Here is a 22651-nt window from a genome sequence, read left to right on the forward strand (position 1 = left end):
TCTCCGCCCCACAAGGGCAGATCTCTGCCCAGAGGAGCTCACAGTCTGTTCCAGACAGCAGACACACACACACACACACACACACACACACACAAGCCTTTCCAGGCCTGCAAAGCTGACCTATTACTTAAGGCTACAACCCTGAGCAGAATCACCTGAGGAGTAAGCCTACTGACTAAAATGCAACTTACTTTTGAGTAAATGCATGCATCGGAGCAGGTTTCAGGCAGGAGCTGCTTGCCAGGGCTTAAACCTAGGATCTTCTGCATGCAAGGCAGATGCTCTTCTACCAAGCTATGACCCCGTCCCCTGAGGGGAATATCTTCCAGTGCTCACACATGGAGTCTCCCATCCAAATGCAAACCAGGGCAGACTCTGTTTAGCCATTCCGATCAAGCTGCCTTTTACTGAGTCAGACCATTGTTCCATCTAGCTCAGTACTACCTACACTGGCTGGCAGCAGCTCTTCAAGGTTCCAGGCAGGAATCTTTCCCAGCCCTACCTAGAGATGCCGCCAGGGATTGAACCTGGGGCCGTCTGCCTGCAAAGCAGAGGATTCTTGGAGTAGCATTCATGCTTATCTGGCAGCTTGTCATATGACTGGCTGCGACTACAATCACAGACTTGGATCATATGAACGCTTCCTGGTGAAGGTGGGATTGCCTACATCAAGCTATGCAAGAGACACACAATCCTAACTTTCCTAGTTGCTGAGCAAGAACCAGAAAACACATAAACTTGGCTAGGTTGTATTTTCTAGATTGCTAACCAATATTGGGCAGCAGCGATATAGGAAGATGCTGAAAAGCATCGTCTCATACTGCGCGGAAGGAAGCAATGGTCAACCCCTCCTGCATTCTCCCAAAAAAACAACAACCCACAGGGCTCTGTGGGTGCCAGGAGTCAACATCGACTTGACGGCACACTCTACCTTTATCTTTAAGTGGCATAGGAAGCTGCCTTATACTGAGTCAGACCCTTGGTCCATTGAGCTTAGAATTGTCTACACTGACTGGCAGCGGCTTTCCAAGGTTCCAGGCAGGAGTCTCTCCCAGCCCTACCTGGAGATGCTGCCGAGGGCTGAACCCGGGACCTCCTTCCTGCAAAGCAGATGCACTTCCACTGAGCTGTGGCCTCATCCATTAGAAGAGGATTAGAGAAACGGGGAGCAGAGGTAGAAACGGGGAGTGGAAGCCATCGCCTCCTGTTGCTGTCACAGCCCTCACTCAGCTTTTATTCACTTTTGCCTCTAAACATGGAGGTTTCAACCAGCCATCTGACATCCATTAATAGACCCATCTTAATTACATGAATAGCCATAGATGACCCATGCTCTCATAGCCTCAGCTCTTGAAAGCACGGCCCAGACTTTGTTTTAATGAACAGCAAGCAGAAATTGTGCACGATTAACCCCGCTCAAATCCCCATGTAGACACACTTCGCTTGTTTTACAGGCAGGATAAACTGTTCTCTGCCAGCCAGAGCGAGGACAGGGAGAAACAATTCCAATGTAAACAGCTCATGTCAAAAAATAAGTTGTCTAGACGGGCCAGGGGTTGGGCAAGACGCTGCCGTGGTTTCCTCAACGTCTCGCAAAGGGATGTGCCAGCGAAATGTTGCCTTTCTTGAGGAAAGGATGAGTTGTACCCTCCGGCCTGGAAGCCAAATCAACACACCCTCGGCGGGACCTCTGTTCTTTGCTGAGCCGAAGGCCATGGCGAGGCAAGAGATTTCAAATGGTTACAAATTCGCGGTGCCAGCTCCAGCTTTTAGGAACACAGGAAGCTGCCTTCTACTGAGTCAGACCGTTGGTCTAACTAGCTCAGTATTGCCTACACTGACTGGCAGCAGGTCTCCAAGGATTCAGGCAGGGGTCTCTCCCGGCACTACCTGGAGATGCTGCCAAGGATTGAAGCTGGGGCCTTCAGCATGCAAAGCAGGTGCTTTATCTCGGAGCTGACAGCCCCACCCCCTAAGGGGAATATCTTACAGCAGACAGCACTCACATGTAGTCCCCCATCCAAATGCAAACCAAGGTGAGCCCTGCTTAGCAAAGGGACAATTCATGCTTGCTACTGGAGGACTACGCCGCAGACTAGCACTGGGTAGGGCTGCAATGAAGGCCTTGGGAAGGATATTTAGATGCCGTGACGTGTCTGTCCCTACAAAGATTAGAATGGTTCAGACAATGGTTTTTCCCATGACACTCTATGGATGTGAAAGCTGGACTTTGAAGAAGCAAGTTAGAAAAAGTGTTGACGCTTTTGAGCTTGGGTGCTGGAGAAGACTTTGGAGGAGACCATGGACAGCCAGGAAAACAAACCAATGGATCATCGGACAAATCAATCCAGAATTTCCACTCGAGGCACAAATGACCAGGCTCAAACCATCATACTTGGGACACATGATGTGAAAACCCAGCTCCCTTGTGAAGTCCATAATGCTGGGGAAAGCTGAAGGAAAGAGAAGAGGAGGACGACCAGCAGCCAGGTGGATGGACTCGATGACGACAGCAACGAAAGCACCACTGAGAGTCCTTCAAGGCCAAGTTGAAGACAGATCATCCTGGAGAGAATCTATCTACATGGTCGCTAGGAGTCGACACCAACTTGATGGCACGTAATCAATCAATCAGTCAAGTGGAAGACCAGCTCTCCACCCCACAAAGGCAGATCTCTGCCCAGAGGAGCTCAAAGTCTAGAGTTCCAGACTACAGACACAACCACCACCACCCCAAGCCTTTCCTGGCCTGCAAAGCAGACCTATTTCTTAAGGCTACAACCCTGAGCAGTCACCTGAGGAGTAACACCTACTGGCCACAGTGCAACTTAAAGGTAAAGTGTGCCGTCGAGTCGATTTCAACTCCTGGTGCCCACAGAGCTGTGTGGTTTTCTTTGGGAGGAGGGGTTTCCCATTGCCTCCTCCCGTGCAGTATGAGAGGATGCCTTTCAGCATCTCCCTATATCGCTGCTGCCCAATATAGTACCAGCGGGGATTCCAACCGGCAACCTTCTGCTTGTTAGTCCAGCATTTCCCCTCTGCACCATTAGGTGGCTACAGTGCAACTTACCTTTGAGTAAATGCAAGCATTGGAGCATATCGGGCAAGACTCGCTCCCCACACTACCTGGAGCGGCTGCCAGGGATGGAACTTGGGACCTTCTGCATGCAAGGCAGCTGCTCTCCCACTGAGCTACGGCCCCCCTTCCCCTATGGGGAACATCTTGCAACGCTCTCATCTAGTCCCCCATCCAAATGCAAACCAGGGCAGACTCTGCTTAGCAAAGGGGGCAATTCCTGCTTGCACCCACCAGACCAGCTTTCCTCCCCATCCTTTGAGTTAGCCCTGTGTTTGGGTTGTGGTGCCTGAGAACATCAGGGGAACCCTGCTGGATCATGTCCAAGGTCCATCCGGCCCCCCATCCTGGGTCCTTCCAGAGGTCGCACAAGAACAGAGGAAACTGTCAATCCCTTGGTCTTTCTTGCTTGGGATTGTCGACACCAGGGGTTCCCAACCTGGGTTCCTCCAGATGTTGCTGAACTACAACTCCCAGCAACCCAAGCCACAATAAATTACAGCTGGGGATGATGGGAGTTGTAGTTAATCAATCTATCTATCTATCTATCTATCTATCTATCTATCTATCTATCTCATATACCGCCTGACTCTGAGGCTCTAGGCAGTTCACAGAAGAGCCAGGAAACAGTTCAGCAGCATCTAGAGGAACCCAGGTTGCAAACCACTGGTCTACACTGACTGGCAGCAGCTCTGCAAGGGTTCAAGCAGGCGTCTCCTCCAGCCCTGCCTGGAGCTGCCACCAGGGGTTGAAGCTGGGACCTTCTGCGTGCAAAGCAGAGGCTGTGCTCGCTCTGGCCCCATCCTCTAGGAAACGGCTGTCTACTGAGTCAGATCATCGGACCATTTAGCTCAGTGGTGTCTACCCTGACTGGCAGCAGCTCTCTAAGGGTTCAGGCAGGAGACTCTCCCAGCCCAACTTGCTGCTGACCGGGACTGAACCTGGGACCGTCTGCAAGCAAAGCAGATGCTCCTCCACTGAGCTACAACCCCATCCCCTAAGGGGAATATCTTACAGCACTCACAAGGAGCATCCCTTCCAAATGCATACCAAGGTGGACCCTGCTTAGCAAAGGGGACAATTCATGTTATGGTTGCAGCGGGGAAATAACTTGCAAGAGCAAGAGGTTGCCGGTTTGAATCCCTCCTGGTGTGTTTCCCAGACTATGGGAAACACCTGTATCGGGCAGCAGCGATCGAGGAAGATGCTGAAAGGCATCATCATCTCATACTGCGCGGGAGGAGGCAATGGTCAACCCCTCCTGTATTCTACCCAAGACAGCCACAGGGCTCTGTGGTCGCCACGAGTCGACATTGACTCGAGGGCACCGCTTTACCACAAGACCAGCTCTCCTTCTGGCGCCTCGGACAAAATGCCTTCAGCAAGGCCTCCCTTTCAGCTGGCAGTGGCTCTTACTTGCCAGGTGGGCGAACGAGCGAGCCGGTGGCTAGGAGAAGGGGCAGAGGACACCGTTACCATTCACTCTGGGAGAAGGCAGGATTGGGCGCACCGGTGGCAGAGAACAGCCCCAGGGAGCTCTGAGTGAGCCCTCAAGATGCCAGCCCTGGCTGTCGTGCGGGCATGAAAACCTCTGCAAGGAGGACCACCCCTCACCATCTCCTTGCAAAGCGTGCAAGAGGCACACAGTAGGAAGAGGGGTTAGGGTTGCCATGGCCCCCAAAATTCCAAGTTTCACCCGGATTTTAAGCACCTCACCCAGATTTCTTAGCCCACCCGGATTCGCCAAGATTCCAGCTTTCATTTTTTATTTTTTAAAGCTAAGCTCTAGCCCTTGTGGAAGCGGAGTAATGGAGCAAAAGGTGAAGTCACTATTCGGCTCAAAAACTCATTTCCAGCCTATTTACATAATATGCAAATTAGGCACCCGGATTTGGAAAGCCACAAACATGGCAACCCTAGTCTGGTTGGATGGGCTTGTGGCAGCAAGCATTAATTGTTCCCTTTGCTAAGCAGGGTCTGCCCTGGTCTGCATTTGGATGGGGCTATAACTCAGTGGAAGAGCATCCGCTTCTGGCAGCATCTCCAAGATAGGGCTGAGAAAGACTCCCACCTGAAACTTTGGAGAGCTGCTGCCAGTCAGTGTAGACAATACTGAGCTAGGTGGACCAAGGGTCTGACTCAGTATATGGCAGCTTCCTAGGTCCCCACTCCTTTGCTTATACAAGGATTCCTGCCCAGCCCCCGTCATTTATTGCTGAACGCTGCACTCCAAGGGTTCTCAGCCTTGGGGGTCCAGATGTTGCTGGACTACAACTCTCATCATCCCATCCACAAGGGGGAAAGGCTGGGGATAATGGGGGATGTAGTTTAACAATATCAGGGAAACCCCTGCCTTAACAGAGCAGGATATGACCAGATAAAGACCAGATTTTGGTCTTATTAAAAACAGCCCCCACTTCGGTCTTTTTAAAAAAACAATTAAAAGCACATCTTTTTAAAGAGGCTTTTTAACCTTTTATCTTTTAGTTTAACTGTATTCATTTGTTGTTTTATGTAGTATGTGTTCTGTTGATGTTGTGAGCCCCCCCGAGATGTAGTGTACAGTGATAATAATGATGATGATTAATAATACCATGTGGCTGGTTGGAAAAAACAGAAGTAAGGAGGTTGGCCTTAACTGAAATCCACGTAAAGTGAATGATGTTTTTCACTTATTTACATATAAATTATGCAACTGTTGCAAGTCTGAGATGGGAAAGCCCCTGTTTCTCATCTCTTGCCATCTCGACTTTGCCCAAACCCATGATCTGCATTAATCATCACAGAGAGAGATGATAATTCAGCACTTGTGGTAGCATAGTTCATGGGCTACCAGTAGACCAGACCCGGGCAGGGGCAGGCAACCTTGACTCTCCAGCTGATGTTGAACTATAACATCATTGTGGCTGAGGATGATGAGAATTATAGTTCAGCAACAGCTGGAGAGCCAAGGTTGACTAGAGGGAACACAGAAATGGCCCTCTCCGCCCCACACCCCACCCCACCCCCCACGGACTAGGGAAGTGCAAACCGTTTGGACGTTGAAACGTTTCGACTCGAAAAGGGCCATTTCGAGAGTTTAGAGCTCGAAACAAACGGCCCTCTAAATAAAGGGCCCGTTTCGAGCTCGGAACAAAACAGCCCCGTTTCGCCTTGAAACGTTTCGAGCGCCATTTCTGGAGGCCTGTTTTCCCCCTTGCTGATTGGTTTTCTGGCACTGGTTTACAATTGGCTTGCAATCTCCTTACTCCTTGGTTGGCTTGTTATCTTACCAGTCAAGTGTTGTCATGGGCAACTGTGCCCCATTGGCTGGGGGGAGGGAGCGGGGAACGCAAAGGGTGGGAGTTTCAAAATGTATTCCAAAGAACTGGGAGCAGTGTTCTAATTTTTTTTAATCTGTGTACGGAATGAGTTTTGTTCTGGGTGGCAGTATCACAGTGTGTGCAGGCAGCAATGTGTGTCCTTGAGTTGTAGTTTGCTTTGTTTGTGAGATAGTGTTGTGGCAAGAAATGGACAGTAGCAGCGGGGTGTGTGTGTGTAATATTTCTTGGTGATTGCTGTGATGAGCTCCATGTCGGGTCTTGAGACTAACTTGTGCTTCACTCACTGCTCTGATCTGCAATCTGCATTGCAAAGTATACTCATTCAAAATGTGGCTGAAGTTGCTCTAGTTGAGTTTATGGCTATGTCTGCTGCCTGCTAAGGGTGCTGCTGTGGCAGCTGTTGCAATGCTAGTAACATAAGGAGTCATAATTGTGTGTGAGAGAACAACTTGTGCCAATGATGTTACTGCAGCACAGGCACTGGCCTGGCAGTGGATTCTGGGTCATTGTGTGGCCATTTTCAGAGTGCGTTTGAAATGTATGTTGTGTGTTGGGAGGGACAGATTCCCTTCTAACATGTGTTTCTGCAGTAGTCTACAAAACAGGGTAGCAAAATGCATTGCAAATTGCAGTGCAAAACCTGTGTGTGCATTCTGTGAGTGCAGCTTCTTCCCGCCATAGGGAACAATGGGGAAACCCGAAACCCCATTGTTCCCCACGGACAGCTCCTAATAGGTTGGATGGTAGGGCATGATGGGTGCTACCTACCACCCAACTCATTTTTTTAAAATGGGCAAGTGGGCAGTTTTTAACAAATTTTTAACCTCTTCCCCAACCCCCCCCCCAGGGGAAAAGGTTAAAAATTTGTTTAAAATTTTCTGCTTGCTCCTTTCTTTTGTGGACTGGGTGGTAGGTAGCACCCATCATGCTCTATCACATGGGGAACAATGAGGTGTTTCGAATTTCCCAATTGTTCCCTTTAGCCGAAACACTCACAACGTTTGAGCTGAAACAACCAGTTTGACTGCGGTTTCAATGAAACGTTTCGGCCATCGGCATTTTGTTTTGCACTCAAACCAAAATGCAAAATCCGTTTCGTGCACATCTGACAGGAAGGGAGCTGGGCTTGTCGTAGCAAGCATGACTTGTCCCCTTAGCTAAGCAGCGTCTGCCCTAATTGCATTTGAATGGGAGACAAGAAGTGTGAGCACTGCAAGAGATTCCCCTTAATGGATGGAGCCATTCTGGGAAAAGCATCTAGGTTCCAAGTTCCCTCCCTGGCTTCTCCAAGATAGGGCTGAGAGAGATTCCTGCCTGCAACCGTGGAGAAGCCACTGCCAGTCTGTGAAGACAATACTGAGCTAGATAGACCAAGGGTCTGACTCAGTATCTGGCAGTTTCCTATGTTCCTATCCCTATTACGCACCCCTCAGGCCTATCTATCCACCCAGCTTGTCTTTCATCTGGGCAAGGCAGAGCTTGCCCCATGAATTCAAGAGACATTTCCCATCCACCTGTAGAGAGATGTGATTCATGCCTTTCTGGGAAAAGGAAAGTGTCAGGTTACTCCAAGCCCCACCTTTAATCCACAGGTGTGGTTTAGATGCGAGGCGTGAATCACCATAGAGACGGCAAAACACCGGAGTCACACACAGCTCAAGCATCCCGTATCCAGGTAGTCCATGAACGATTTTGGCCATCACTCCACTCTCGGGGGACGGAATGTACACAGTGATTTTTGGCAACCTCTACCCCCCAGAGAAGTCACCTTAAGTGGCGCAGCGGGGAAATGCTTGACTAACAAGCAGAAGGTTGCCAGTTCAAATCCCTGCTGGTACTATATCAGGCAGCAGCGATACAGGAAGATGTTGAAAGGCATCATCATCTCAGATTGTGCGGGAGGAGGCAATAGTAAACCACCCCCCACCCCCCCGTATTCTACCAAAGACAACCACCAGGCTCTCTGTGGACACCAGGAGTCTAAATCGACTCAATGGCACACTTTACCTTTACCCCCCAGAGATGGAAAAGAGATGATTGCATTGTTGTACTTTCTCTGTGTTATCACCTTTCTTCATCCTTCCCCCCACCACAAATGATTAGGATAAAATTGCAGTCATTTTTGCACAAAACAAAGGGTTAGGATCTGGGTCAGGGGAACAATGAACAAATTGTTGTACTTTCTTCATGGAGCAATCTTTGGGAGACATTGCTGCTAATTTGCATTTCCGTTCCTCCATTCCATTGATACAACTTAAGAATCATTTGTGTGTGGTTTTTAAAACCTTTCAAAACACCATTGCAAATGTGGCCGCTGCATCTTACAGCAGACCGTGCCTGCCCACATGTAGTCACCCATCCAAATGCAAACCAAGGCAAGCCCAGCTTAGCAAAGGGGACCATGCATGAAGACCCGCTCTCCTCCCAAGCACTCCTAACAGGAGCACCCCAGATAAACAGGGACTGTGTTTTCCAGGAGATTCTCTTGAGCAATTTTATTCAAAGACAAGCCTCGCACTATCCTGGAAAATGACCTCACCCCCCAGCTGAGCACAGCCACCTCACCAGGTCTTGGCACCAGGACCCAGCATGACGCCGTGACAAGCACTCTGTACCCTCGTAGGCCTTGCTGTCCCCATGAACTGCTCAGCAACATTCTGTGCAACTTTTGGTCTTTTCTTGATGTCTGGGCATTGAGCCAGAGACAAGATTTTTTCCTTTCCGAATCCCTGGCACAGAAAGGATAGCACTTCTTTGTACTGAAACCCAGAGGCTGGTCTGTGGGTACACTATTCCACACGGAGGAGAGAATAAAACACAGAATATGGCAGGAGGCACAGGATTCAACTTCAAGAACAATCCAAGAGCAGCTGCTGAATAAATATTTATTCCGACACATTCTGATCATACGTCTTTTTCAAGGAATATTTCCCCTTGACTGCCTGGGAGAGGTGTATTCTGCAAGACACACATCTGCGGATACGACGAATATTTAGATACCACATTTCAGCAAAAGTTCCCAAAGCGCTTTACACAGATATAAATAAATAAATCTCCAAGAACACATCTCTCCCAGGCAGTCAAATGAAAATATTCCTTGAAAAAGATGTATTATTGGAATGCGTCGGAGTAAATATTTATTCAGCAGCTGCTCTTGGATTGCTTTTGAGGCCATCTCAGCTGATACTGAGCCTCTATTTCATTTCACATAGGATTCTTTCTTTTTAAAAAGTTTAACTGAAAAAATAGGTTTCTAGTCCTTATGCCTGTGAGTAGGCCATGAGCGTGCTGAATTCCGAGAGCCAGAGAGGAGTGTGAATAAAGATTAGTTGTGCCTGAGGTCAGGGCTTCAAGGCCCCCTCCTGACAAACAAAATCAAAATTTAAAAAGCAAAATAGCGAACACTTCAGAATAAATTGCTCCTAGAACTGAGGATTTTCAATACTCCCTGCTTGAATCACGCATCCACTATCAGCTTATTCATGTCATATTCAACACTTATACAATCTGTATACAATGTAAAGTAAAAGTAAAGTGTGCCATCTACTCCTGGAGACCACAGAGCCCTGTGGTTTTTCTTTGGTAGAATACAGGAAGGGTTGACCATTGCCATCTCCCACACACTGTGAGATGATGATGCCTTTCAGCATCTTCCTATATCGCTGCTGCAATGTTCACATGTTTTGTTCAGCGCATGCAGGGTAGTAGAAATTCTGCCTGTACCCTGCCTTTGAGCGGCCTGCACCCCGGTTCCCTTTTAAAATGAACATCATTCACACAAGTACTTGTTCATAGGGATCTAGGAAGCTGCCTTCTACGAAGTCAGACCCTTAGTCCATCTAGCTCAGTATTGTCAACACTGACTGGCAGCAGCTCTCTAAGGTTGCAGACACGGATCTCTCCCAGCCCTACCTGGAGATGCTGCCAGGGGTTGAACCTGGCACCTTCTGCATGCAGACAAGTAGATCCTTTTCCACTGAGCAATGACCCATCTCCTAAGGGGAATATCTTACAGCGCTCATATGTAGTCCCCCATACGAAGGCAAACTAGGGCAGATCCTGTTTAGGAAAGAGGATGATTCATGCCTGCTACCACAGGTCCAGCCACCTAATGGCGCAGCAGGGAAATGACCTGATTAGCAAGACAGAGGTTGCGGGTTTGAACCCCTGCTGGTAAATTTCCCAGAATGTGGGCAACACTTATATCGGGCAGCAGCGATATAGGAAGATACTGGAAGGCATTATCTCATACTGTGAGGGAGGAGGCCATGGTAAACCCCTCCTGTATTCTACCAAAGACAACCACAGGGCTCTGTGGTCACCAGCAGTCAACACCGACTCGACAGCACAGTTTACTTTACCACAAGTCCAGGTCTCCTCCCGTATATGCCCATACAACACAACATCTGAATATACAAACAGCCAGATCACTTCTGCTCCCATGGATTTTGCCCAGGTAACGAAGCAGGAATTTGACGTGAATGCCCTCCTTTATTGCCTGAGCAAAACAGAATTTTATAACACCACCTTAGGGTTAATCCCAGAGAAACATCTGCCACCAAAAGTAATGGCTTCACGGTCATGCCATTAGCACAATTGCCCGTGGGAAAGTTATCCTGGCCTGGGATGCCCCTTTATGCAGGGATGCTCCTGTGAGCAAAATCTCCAATTCCTGTTTTGTTATTTACAGAATTCTCCAGCACCTTCAGCAAACATCTTTTGCAGGCCCTGAGACAAAAACCTTTTAGCTGACGGTTCTTCTGCTCATCTTCCAACATGATAAATGCCATCACCTGTCAACGGTGCCCTGCCGCTGTCTATAGATAGCAAAAGGGCAGTGTAAAATAAAAAATGGGCACAGATCTGACCTAAAAAATGGCCACATTCAGAAACTGGTGGGAGAACATTTCTGTCTCTCGGATCACTCTGCTGCTGACCTGAAAGCTGCTATTCTTCTAGCAGGGAAGGAGAGCCGGTCTTGTGGTAGCAAGCATGACTTGTCCTCTTTGCTAAGCAGGGTCTGCCCTGGTTGCATTTGAATGGGAGACTAGAAGTGTGAGCACTGGAAGAGATTCCCCTCAGGGGATGGGGCTGCTCTGTGAAGAGCACCTAAGGTTCCAAGTTCCCTCCCTGGCATCTCCAAGATAGGGCTGAGAGAGATTCCTGCCTGCCACCTTGGAGAAGCCGCTGCCAGTCTGTGTAGACAATACAGAGCTAGATGGACCAATGGTCTGACTCAGCAGAAGGCAGCTTCCAATGTTCCTACAGCTGCTGCACGCGATACTTACCTTTCTGGAGATGAATGATGTCTGGAAAGTTGGAGAGCAGCCCTTGGTACAAGGAAAGAGTGTCCAGCATGAGGAAAAGGTCATTCTTGGGTTGCTCGGCAAACATTTCCCCAACCGTCTCGTAGGTCTTGCCTGTGTGCGAGATGGCCCCGTTGAGCGCATCAAAACTGTAGGGCGGGTCCATCTGGAAGGAATGGCTGATGGCCTGGAACGCATTGCCCAGCTTCTGGAACTCCTTGCGGAAGCCCCCGATGTGTTTGCGTACCAGCTCGGAAGCCACGTTGGTCAGCTGCAGGACGCTGTCGTCCATCTTCTTGCTGAAGGCCTTGAAGGTGTCCACCCGGTCCTCCACATCCTGCAGGTCCTGGTGCTCCGTCGGGATCTGGAGAGTCAGCAGGAAGCTGGCCCCCACCATCTCGTCCTTCTCGGCCCGACGCTTGCCCATCTTCCACTGCTTGTCATCGTGGCAGTTGAGGAAGTGCTGGAAACCCTCGTACTGGGAGAGCGTCGGGTGGCTGGTCATGTGGTCCATCCACAAGATCAGCCTCCGCTTCCGCTTCTCAATGAAGTCCTCCTCAAAGCGCCCCGTCGCCTGCTTCTCGGGCAGGTGCGGCACGGAGATGACCGTGAACTTATGCAGCAGGCGGTTGTACAGCCAGTCAAAGTGCTTGTACCGCCGGTAGACCGGGGAGTTGCTGTTGCTGGGCGTCAGCCTGTACGAGATGTAGCTCTTGATGCCTTTGAACTTGGTCTGTTTGGTGGGGTCTTCCACCGAGCAGATCAACGGGTGTGGACTGGGCCTCCACTGGGGGCCCTTGGGGCCCATGTCAATGTAGTAGGCCTCCGCAATCTTGGACATCATCGGCACATCTCCCAGGATGAAGGCCTCCACCCCGGACCGGACGAAGCAGGAGAAGCGATTGAGGTTCCGCCCCACGACGCTCCCCCTTTTGGAGGAGCCGATACTGTCCTGCCTCTCCAAGGACGGCTTGGGCCGGTAGGCCATGTTGTTCGGATGCGCGTACGGCCCAGGATACGGCAGGTTGGGCGAAGGATGCCCGTTGGTGCCTGGCCTGCTTCTGGGCTCTTCCACCACCGTGCAGCCATCATCCCAGTCGTCCCAGTCGTCGTCGTCGTCGTCTTCGAAGCTGCCCTGGTGGGAGACGCTGGTGTTGGAAGGGGGGACATAGAACGAGGAGCCGTTTCCAGGGGAGCCAGCGGGGCTGCTGGAATAGTCCGTATAACTTGAGGCTGAGCGGGCGCGGAGGATCTCCACGTAGGAAGCAGGAAAGAGGCCCGTCTCCCCCCGGCTGTTGGTCCCCTGCAGCCAGCCGTCCAGAGTGTTTTCGCTGAAGATCACCAGCTCCTCGTTCTCCTGGATGCTGATTTCCTCCTTGTTTTCACTCTGGAAGTTATACAGGGCTCTGGCTTTCATTGCCATGGCTGCTGGCCGTAACACAACCCCACGGCCAGCACAGAACACCCTCCCCCCTCTGTGAGAGCTCAGTTACTTAAGTCACCACCAGCAAACAGCCTTAAGAGTGGTAGCAGTTCCGTGGGGGGGAAAGGGGGAATTTTACAGACTTTCCCTAAGAGGAACAATATAATGTAACTCTTGCTTCAGAATTCGTGCTGAGGTTTATACATTCCAAGGTGCGTTGCAGTCTGCAGGCATTAGTTGAGAACAGCATGCTCGGGGCAAACCAAACAACATTTTTGACCCCTCGTTTTAGGTTATATAGGCTTCGGTCAGACGCACAGATAACCAGAAAACTGTCATCTCGGTGTAGATGTTTATCTTGGAGACTAGTTATTCCTGAACCATCTGCCTTCTTTACACTGAAATCAGATGTAAAGATGAGCCACGTCTATGAGATGCAAAACATTCAAGAATTCTTTGAAGAATGTTCTTTTTCCAAAAGATATATTCAAAAAAGTTAAAGCATTTGAGTCATCTTCGTGTAAAAATAAATCCAGTGCAAAACATAATCACAGTGCTTTTTTTAAAAAAAATCCCTTTTAGGAAGGACGAAAGAAAGCTCCTGGTTATTCCATATCAAAAATATGTTTGCAAGTTTTCGTAATCCCTTCTAGGCCCGGTTGGAAACCCGCAATCCTCCAGAGGGGTGGAGGAAAAATAAAAAGCCGCAAATCAATCCAGAGCTGAATGGGTCACGCCTTAGGCTGAATAACAACACAAACACACACTGCCCCTCCTTCTCAACAGGGCGCAGACAAAGTTCATGTGAACTTCTGCAGCAGAAAGCAAAATAGACGCCAGAAGGAAAGTGTGCTCCTTTCCAGGATCTAAAACTTAGAAAGGAAAAAGGAAAAAAACAGTGTGAAGTTTCTGACACACACACAACTGTGATTCTCCTACACACAACACAACCGATCCCCTCAAGAGTTCTTAGTGATGCAAGTTTTTTTCCCCCCTTACTCAGATCCACCGGTTGAGCGGCTTAAATAATAATAATAATAATAATAATAATAATAATAGCAACCCCTTGGAATCAAAAGGTCTCTTTTGTGATTGTCGCTGCCTGGATGCGTTTCCATCCGCTCCGAAACCAGGCCAAGTCGAAACAAATCAGCGTCGCAGGAGCCGGAGAGGAAAGTCCTGAAGGCGAGGCACGAACAATGCGCTCGGCCGCCGAGCGGGCCATAAATAAACTGCCTGCCCGTGAAAGCTCGCCGCAAAGCCACAGGAAAAACCCGGGCGCCGGCTTCCAGGCGGGGGATGCCCCGATCTGCCCGGAACGGCAGAGCTGCGCCGGGGGCCGGCGGCCACAAGGAAGTCCGGGGTGGTGGGGAGGGGGCTGCGGGGGTCCTCGGGCGACCCCGCGGGGAGGAGAGAAGCAGCAGCCCCGGCAGCCCCGGGGCAGACTCAGAGGCACTTCCGCCTGGGAAGAGGCGAGGAGGAGACGGGATCGAGGCGCCGCCGCTCCGGAGCTCTGGCTCGGCGTCCTGCTGCGCTGCGCGCCGCCTCCTCTGCTTTCCACCCCGCCCGGAGCGGGGGCTGCTGCGCCGGCTTCAGCCCACCCCACCTCCCGGGCGATCGCGGGCCGCGGGACCGGCGCCGCTTCTACCCCCTCGCTGCCCGCCGCCGGTGGGCGCCTCTCTCCGGCTGCCTTTGCGCGCGCGCTCTCCTGCGCAGCGTCCCCTGCACCTGGGCGGGGGGGGGCAGGCGAGCGGGGAGGGCTGCCGAGGCCAGGGAGCCCTCCCCACCTCCGGGAGCCGTCTCTGCCTTGGCTTCGCCTCGGTGGCCCCTCCTGGCTCCGTCCCGGCGCTCCTCGGCCCCCGCCGACAATCTCTCGCCTCGGCTCCTGCTCGCCGTGTGTGGGTCACCCTCCTGGCTTTTCCATGACGCAAGGAAGGAAGCCGGAGCTCCGAAGTTTGCAAGCGCTTCGGGCGGCCGGCGAGCCCGGCTGGGCAAGCGAGGTCGCAGGCTGCCCTCTGCAGGCAGCCGCGGAAGGCACGGCTCGGGTGGTTGTTGCTGCTGCTGCCGGCCCTGGTTTCTCTCCGGCCGGGCTGCAGGGCTCTCTGAGCAGGTTTTTATTGGGAGGGGGCCATCGACAGCCAGGAAAAACAAACCGATGTTTCTTTGCAACTAGAACAAATCCGTCCAGAATTTTCACTCGAGGCACAAAGGACTAGGCTCAAACTATCATACCTGGGACCACAGAGCCCTGTGGTTGTCTTTGGTAGAATACAGGAGGGGTTGACCATTGCCTCCTCCCACGCAGTATGAGATGATGCCTTTCAGCATCTTCGTATATTGTTGCTACCCGATACAGGTGTTTCCCATAGTCTGGGAAACATACGAGCGGGAATTCGAACCAGCAACCTCTGGCTTGGTAGTCAAGCCATTTCCCTGCTGCGCTATTAGGTGGCTGATACTCTGTGTATTTTGGACACATTATGTGAAGATGCAGCTCGCTTGAGAAGTCCATAATGCTGGGGAAAGTGGAAGGCAAGAGAAGAAGAGGACGACCAAGCAGCCAGGTGGATGGACTTGATGATGACAGCAATGAATGTACCACTGGGAGACCTGAAAGGCCAAGCTGAAGACAGATCGTCCTGGAGAGAATCCATCTATGTGGTCGCTAAGAGTCGACACCGAGTTGATGGCACTTAATCAATCAGTAGTCCTGTGTCGAGCTCCTTGCGCATAAAAACGAGGGTGGCAAGGAGAAGCGTAAACTGGGAGCGCAGTGAAAGAGCGTCTGCTTTGTGTGCAGAAACTCGCAAGTTCAATCCCTGGCAGCATCTCCAGGTAGAGCCGGGAAAGACTCTGGACTGAAACCACGGAGAGCCACTGCCAGTCAGTACTGAGCTGAATGGGCCAAGGGTCTGATTCAGTATAAGGCAGCTTCCATAGGAACAGAGCAAGCTGTCATCTACTGAGTCAGAGCACTGGTCCATCAAGCTCAGTATTGTCTACCCAGACTGGCAGCAGCTTCTCCAAGGTGGCAGGCAGGAATCTCTCTCAGCCCTAGCTTGGGGATGCTGCCAGGGAGGGAACTTGGGTCCTTCTTGTTCTTCACAGAGCGGCTCCATCCCCTAAGGGGAAATATCTTACAGTGCTCACAGGTGTAGTCTCCCACTCAAATGCAAACCAGGGTGGACCCTGCTTAGCAAAGGGAACAACCTGTGCTTGCTACCACAAGACCAGCTATATAATCCATATAAAGCAGGCCAGCATTTTGAGGATGGGCCTATAGCTTGGTGGAAGAGCATCTGCAAGCTTGCAGGCAGAAGGTCCCAGATTCACTCCCTGGCAGCATCTCCAGGTAGTGCTGGGAAAGACTCCTGCCTGAAACCTTGGGAGAAGCCGCTGCCAGTCAGTGTAGGAGACAATCCTGAGCCTAGATAGAACAATGTTCCGTCTGACTGGGCACAAGGTAAAGGTAAGAGTGCCATTGACTCGGTGTCGACTCGTGGCAACCACAGTCTTTGGTAGACTACAGGAGGGTTTTACCATTGCCTCCTCCCTCACAGTATGAGATTATGATGCCTTTCAGCATCTTCCTATATCACTGCTGCCCGATATAGGTGTTTCCCATAGTCTGGTGGGAAACATACCAGCGGGGATTCGAACCAGCAACCTCTGGCTTGCTAATCAAGTCATTTCCTTGCTGTGCCATTAGGTGGCTTGGGCATAAGGTAGTTTCCTTTATTTCTTTCTATGTTTAGAACTTCCACCTACAGTCTGAAGTGGTACAATCCAGACAAAGATTTGCCCTCTCAGTGAGAATTAGACCTCTGGTTCGACTCCATCCTAAATACATCTCCTTTCTCTTTATTTGGAAGCCCAAAGTAACTTATGGGATTTATTTATTGGAGTACATTTATATACCGGCCCATATAAAAAGGTCCCTGGGCAGTTCACAATATAGGAAATCTTTACTGCAGTTTCTCAGCCTGATCTCAGCCAATTTATTCAGCGCAAATAAGGTACAGGATCATGCTGTGAGGCTGCAAGCCCAGGAGCTGCTTATACTATTATTACTTTGACTATTTATATTCTGCTTTTCAACAACCACAAAAAGTTCTCAAAGCAGTTTATGTAGAAAAAAACATATTAAATGGCTCCCTGTACCCAAAGGGCTCACAATCTAAAAAAGAAAGAAAATGTAAGATAAACACCAGCAACAGCCACTGCAGGGAGGCTGGGCTGGGCTGGATAGGGCCAGTTGCTTTCCACGTGCTCAGTATAAAGAGAGTCACCCCTTTCAAAGGTGCCTCTTTACCCAGTTAGCAGGGGTTTCTTGGGAATTAGCACAGCACAATTGAACGCCGTGGGATCCTATGCACACTTACTTGGAGGTAAGCCCCATTGGGAGAGCTGGTCTTGTGGCGGCAAGCATGCATTGTCCCCTTTGCTAAGCAGGGTCTGCCCTGGTTTGCATTTGAATGGGAGAATACGTGTGTGTGAGTTCTGTAAGATATTCTCCTTAGGGGATGGGAAGAGCAGCTGCCTGCTTGCATGCAGAAGTTTCCAAGTTCCCTCCCTAGCATCTCCAAGATAGGGCTGAGAGAGCGTGGTGTAGTGGTTAGAGTGCCAGACTAGGACCGGGGAGACCCGAGTTCAAATCCCCATTCAGCCACGATACTTGCTGGGTGGCTCTGGGCCAGTCACTTCTCTCTCAGCCTCACCTACTTCACAGGGTTGTTGTAAGGAGAAACTTAAGTATGTAGAACACCACTCTGGGCTCCTTGGAGGAAGAGTGGGATACAAATGTGAAAAGTAATAATAATAAAATAACTCCTGCATGCAATCTTGGAAAAGTCGCTGCCAATCTGGGTAGACAACACTGAGAGAGATAGACGAATGGTCTGACTTGGTATAAGGCAGCTTCCTATGTTCCTATGAACTCAGTGGAAGTTTTCAATGACAGGCTTTAATTCTGGGACAAAGTGCACAGAATTGCATGTTTACTCAGAACAGAAGGCTCTTGCGCATTCCAGAAGGAGAAACACAAGTGCTCGCTTCCTTGCTGCTGCGACTAATGATCTGGGATGCAATCCAGCAAGTGATTCAGTGAGCCCTGCTGAAGTGACAGGAGATGATTTGGTTTCGTGGGCTAAAACAGGCACTGGGGTGTCCTGCCCGCCTAAAAACCGGCTCCCTGAAGCAGAAATGGCTGTACTGGGTGCTGTGATGGAAGAAGGCGCAGTGACAATGGTCTCTCCAGCCAGCCCAACCTGCAGGGGCAGGGAAGAAAACAGCTGCCGCAAATGTATAAAGCGGGTGATGTAGGCTGACAAAGCAGGGTCTGCCCTGGTTTGCAGAAGGTTCCAAGTCCTTCCCTCCTTGGCAGCATCTCCAAGACAGGGCTGAGAGAGGTTCCTGCTTGCAGCCTTGGAGAAGCCGCTGCCAGTCTGTGCAGAAAATATTAAGCTAGTTCGGCCAATAGTCTGACTCAGTACACAGCAGCTTCCTATGTTCCTAAGACTGTGAGACTTACTTCTATTGCAGGAGGTTCCCAACATGTGGCATGCCAGATGTTGATGAACTACAACTCCCATCACCCTCAGCTACAATTTATTGTGGCTGGGGGTGTTGGGAGTTGTAGTTCAGCAACACCAGGAGTACAAAAACAACATTCCAAAGCCCTGGGGTAGCCATAGAGAAGGCCATATTTGGAGTCGCCACTTAGTCTGATTAAATGTGTATACATGTGCATATGGGTAAAAATAATAGTTCTGAAGCAAGAAGCATGCTTTAAAAAATATGTTTACTTTTATATTCCACCTAGAGCCGTGCACATGTGTTTATCCTCACAACAACCCTGTGAGGTGGGTTAGGCTGAGAGATAAGTGACTTGGCCTGAGTCATTCAGTAAATTTCATGGCTGAAGGGAGATTTGAACTCGGGTCTGCTCAAACCTAATGCAACACTCTAATGACTGTATGACCATGGATCATCTTAGAAGACACATTATCTCTTGTATGAGAGAAAATGGTGGGGGTACCTCTGTTAAGGCACTGTGGTTTTTAGAGCTAATTGTAAACTGCTTTATCTTCTGAACCAGGGATCTCATACTTAGGTCCTGAGATGTTGCTGTACTCCAGCCCCCACAGTCCCAGGCCATAACAGCCAAATGCCATTGTGGCTGTGGATGATGGGAGTTGTAGTCCAACAACATCTTGGTACTAGGGACTCAAATTTAGAATCCCTGGTTTAAACATCACACCCCTAGTAACCTTGCCTACGGCTGGGCTGCTAGTCCTCAGGACTCACCACTGAAACCTGGGAAGTAGGAACCCTAATACTTGTGAGCTCTGGTTCAAAATGTATACTAACATAGGCCTTCGAATGCCTGCCTGCCCCCATATCCCTATTTTCCCAGTCAGGTGAATGAGAAAATATTTATTTATTTGTATTGTCAAATTTATAAACCGCCTTTCATTAAAACAATCTCACGGCAGTTTACAAAACATGTCACACAATAAATATAATACTATCAAAATGGCACAATAAAAATATTTAAACTGGACATTTATAAATTGGATAATATTTATACAAATATTAAATAGGGACATGTTGGCAGGTAGGAGAATGTGGAAAGCAGTGAAGCCTACAGCTGTTTATTCAATCCCTGCATTCTTGAAAGAAAGCATGCTGTGCTCCTCTCTCCGCCTATGCAAGGTAATATTAATAGTTCTCTGTTTTCAAAACAAATGCATTTCCATATGCAGCTGTTTGGAAAGACTTCCCCACAAAGGTAGCAAGGACAAACTGCTGCCAGTAGGGAAAGCTATACATGCCTGTTAAATTCCACTTCATTCAGCCCTTTTTGTGAATGTGTTATGAAACAGAGGGAGGAGATCTGCCTAACAATGTACATCATGCTCATATCAAGTCTCCACCCGTCCCTCAGAAGCGTTCCCACTTTTTAAAAAACCCATTGTCCCTTTGTAGATGTTTAAATGCTATTTTCTTCTTCTTCTCGCTATGCTGTTCTGTTAGCAATAGCTGCTTTTGTGGAGTGGATCATTCTGTCCTTCTCTTGTATACATCTGGCTTTGCATGGAAGTTTGATAGATCTATCTTTCGTGACTTTTGCTCCACTGTCTCCCCCCCCCCCGGTCCCCCATCAATGTGCTTCTGAATCTATGTACTTACTATTAATCAATCTTTAATACGGTCACAGACCAGCATAAAGTACATTTTAAAACCTAAGTAGCAATAGATTTTACACTCTAAGACTATCATAAGATTATTTAAAATATACAATAAGAAATATAAAAGATGCTAAAATACATTACTAACATAAAAATAATTTCAAATATTAAAAAAATAGCCATGTGATTGCACTAAAAATCTTGTTATGGCTCTAATAAGAGACATAGTAGACACTGGGCTACATTTTGATTGAACTACGGCTGTGATAAGAAGCATAGGAATAAACCATGTAGCAGTACCCTAGATTACGTTGCATGCTTATAAAGTAAGAAAAGGTTTTAAAAGATTGAAAACATATAAAATAATGACAGCCATCATTTAAAATCATAAGAGCTAATAGGCGTTAAAAGGATATCACAGAATATACACAAAAATATAAGCCAGTAAAATAGTAGCCAGGAAGTTGCGGGTCTATAGGTTGTTGGGTTGCCACACTAAGGCAGTAGCCGTGGCTGTCCTCCAGTTCATAGAGGTGGGCTCTGGGCCCGCGTGATCATCGTCCACCGGATATTAATCGCTGCCGCACAGAACCTGGCGACACCGTAGGAGGCAGCAAGGTTGCTGTCAGAGAGCAGCAAAGAGGTGTCCGTTTGCCCAGGATAGCCATGTGGTGTAGTGGTTAGAGTGCTGGACTAGGACCAGGGAGACCCGAGTTCAAATCCCCATTCAGCCATGAAACTAGCTGGGTGACTCTGGGCCAGTCACTTCTCTCAGCCTAACCTACTTCACAGGGTTGTTGTGAAAGAGAAACTCAAGTATGCAGTACACCGCTCCGGGCTCCTTGGAGGAACAGCAGGATATAAATGTAATAGTAATAATAATAATGATGTAATAGTGGTAAGATGAGGGAGGCATGGATGTCCCTGTCAATCAGGCACTGCAGAAGAATGTGTCCTGTTTCTACCTGCCCTGAGCCGCAGAGGCACTGGCACTCTGGGATTGGGATCTTCCCATAGCAACCTTCAAGCACGGCTGAGGGAAGCACATGGCAGCGCACCAGTGTAACGGCCCTCCAAGGCTTTGGGACCTCCAGTTGGGTTAGGCATGGAAAGGGGGCACTGACATACAAGAGTCCTTCACTAACAGGGAAGTTAGGGGCCTTGCCTATGTCAGATTGGCGCTCCATATCTGTAATATGTTGTTTGATGAGTGCCTTGGCCAGGTCGTACCCCAAGTTAACTAAGTGGAACACAGGAACATAGAAAACTGCCATATACTGAGTCAGACCATCGGTCCATCTAGCTCAGTATTGTCTACACAGTGGCTTCTCCAAGGTTGCAGGCAGTATTCTCTCTCAGCCCTCTCTTGGAAGTGCTGTCAGGGAGGGAACTTGGAGCCTAGATGCTCTTCCCAGAGCGGCTCCATCCCCTAAGGGGAATATCTTCCAGTGCTAGTCTCCCATCCATATGCAACCAGGGCAGACCCTGCTTAGCTAAGGGGTCAAGACATGCTTGCTACCACAAGACTAGCTCTCCTCGGGGAAACAGGGATAGGCCCAGGGACTTTAGTTTATCCATAGCAGTCTGTTTCTAACTGGATTGGAAATCATCACATAGTGTTAGGGGAGCTAGACCTGAGGGGGAAAGGGAGAGCTTTAGCCAGTAGTTCAGTATGGCCATCCATACCCTTGCCTCCACTTTCATTAGGCCTGTCTCTAGTCACAGGATAGTGTTAGATACACATCTTGGTACTTGAAGAACTGCTCTTAGGAACTTTGATTGCACGTGTTCCAGCGTGGAAAAGTTGAGGAAGGGGCCGAGCTGGGCACCATAGAGTAACTGAGCTATTGGCTTGGCTTCATACAGTTTTGGCGCTGCGGGTATATAATGTACTTACTAGGAATGCAACCTTCAGCAGATTTATGGGTCAGATGAATCCCTTAGGAATCTTAACGTTTCTGCACTGATGGAGCTCCAAGGTCCTCAGTCTTTCTCCATGGACATCCCCTGAAAAGGAAGGATAATTTGTTTAGCTAGTTATTAGGGGTTGGTTTTTTTCACTATCTTATGTCATCTATTTTTCATTAAGCATGATGCATAAACACAATGCTGCTGATTTGTTTTTTTAATGTATTGTTGTTTTTAATGGGCTTTAAAAAATTTTAAATAGAGATAATATTATATTGATATTATCTGTACATTTGTATTTTAATTATGCATTGTTTTGATTATATTGTAACCTGCCTTGAGATTTTAATGAAATGAATAAATCAAATGAATAAATCAAATGAATAAATAATTAATAAATAGCTGTTGTGTTTTATGTTGTTTTA

At 49.0% G+C, this 22651-nt stretch overlaps 1 protein-coding gene across 4 annotated transcripts in view; it reads right to left on the minus strand.

Moving 5' to 3' along the window:
* SNX33 (sorting nexin 33) overlaps positions 1 to 22234 on the minus strand; it is a 28626-nt gene extending 6392 nt beyond the window's left edge. Inside the window, exons 1-2 of one of the 4 annotated variants that reach the window (XM_053272645.1) lie at positions 22216 to 22234; positions 11688 to 14000 (exon numbers count right to left, since the gene is read on the minus strand). In XM_053272645.1, the coding sequence (XP_053128620.1) occupies positions 11688 to 13128 (1441 nt within the window). In that variant the 5' untranslated portion in view covers positions 13129 to 14000; positions 22216 to 22234. Of the gene's footprint in view, positions 1 to 11687; positions 14742 to 14915; positions 15089 to 22215 lie in introns of those variants that run through there. The other 3 variants (XM_053272643.1, XM_053272644.1, XM_053272642.1) reach the window with 3 other exon arrangements.
* Between the last annotated feature and the right edge of the window lie 417 nt (positions 22235 to 22651).

The sequence above is a fragment of the Hemicordylus capensis genome, chromosome 10, assembly GCF_027244095.1.
Source record: "Hemicordylus capensis ecotype Gifberg chromosome 10, rHemCap1.1.pri, whole genome shotgun sequence".
Lineage (NCBI taxonomy): Eukaryota > Metazoa > Chordata > Lepidosauria > Squamata > Cordylidae > Hemicordylus > Hemicordylus capensis.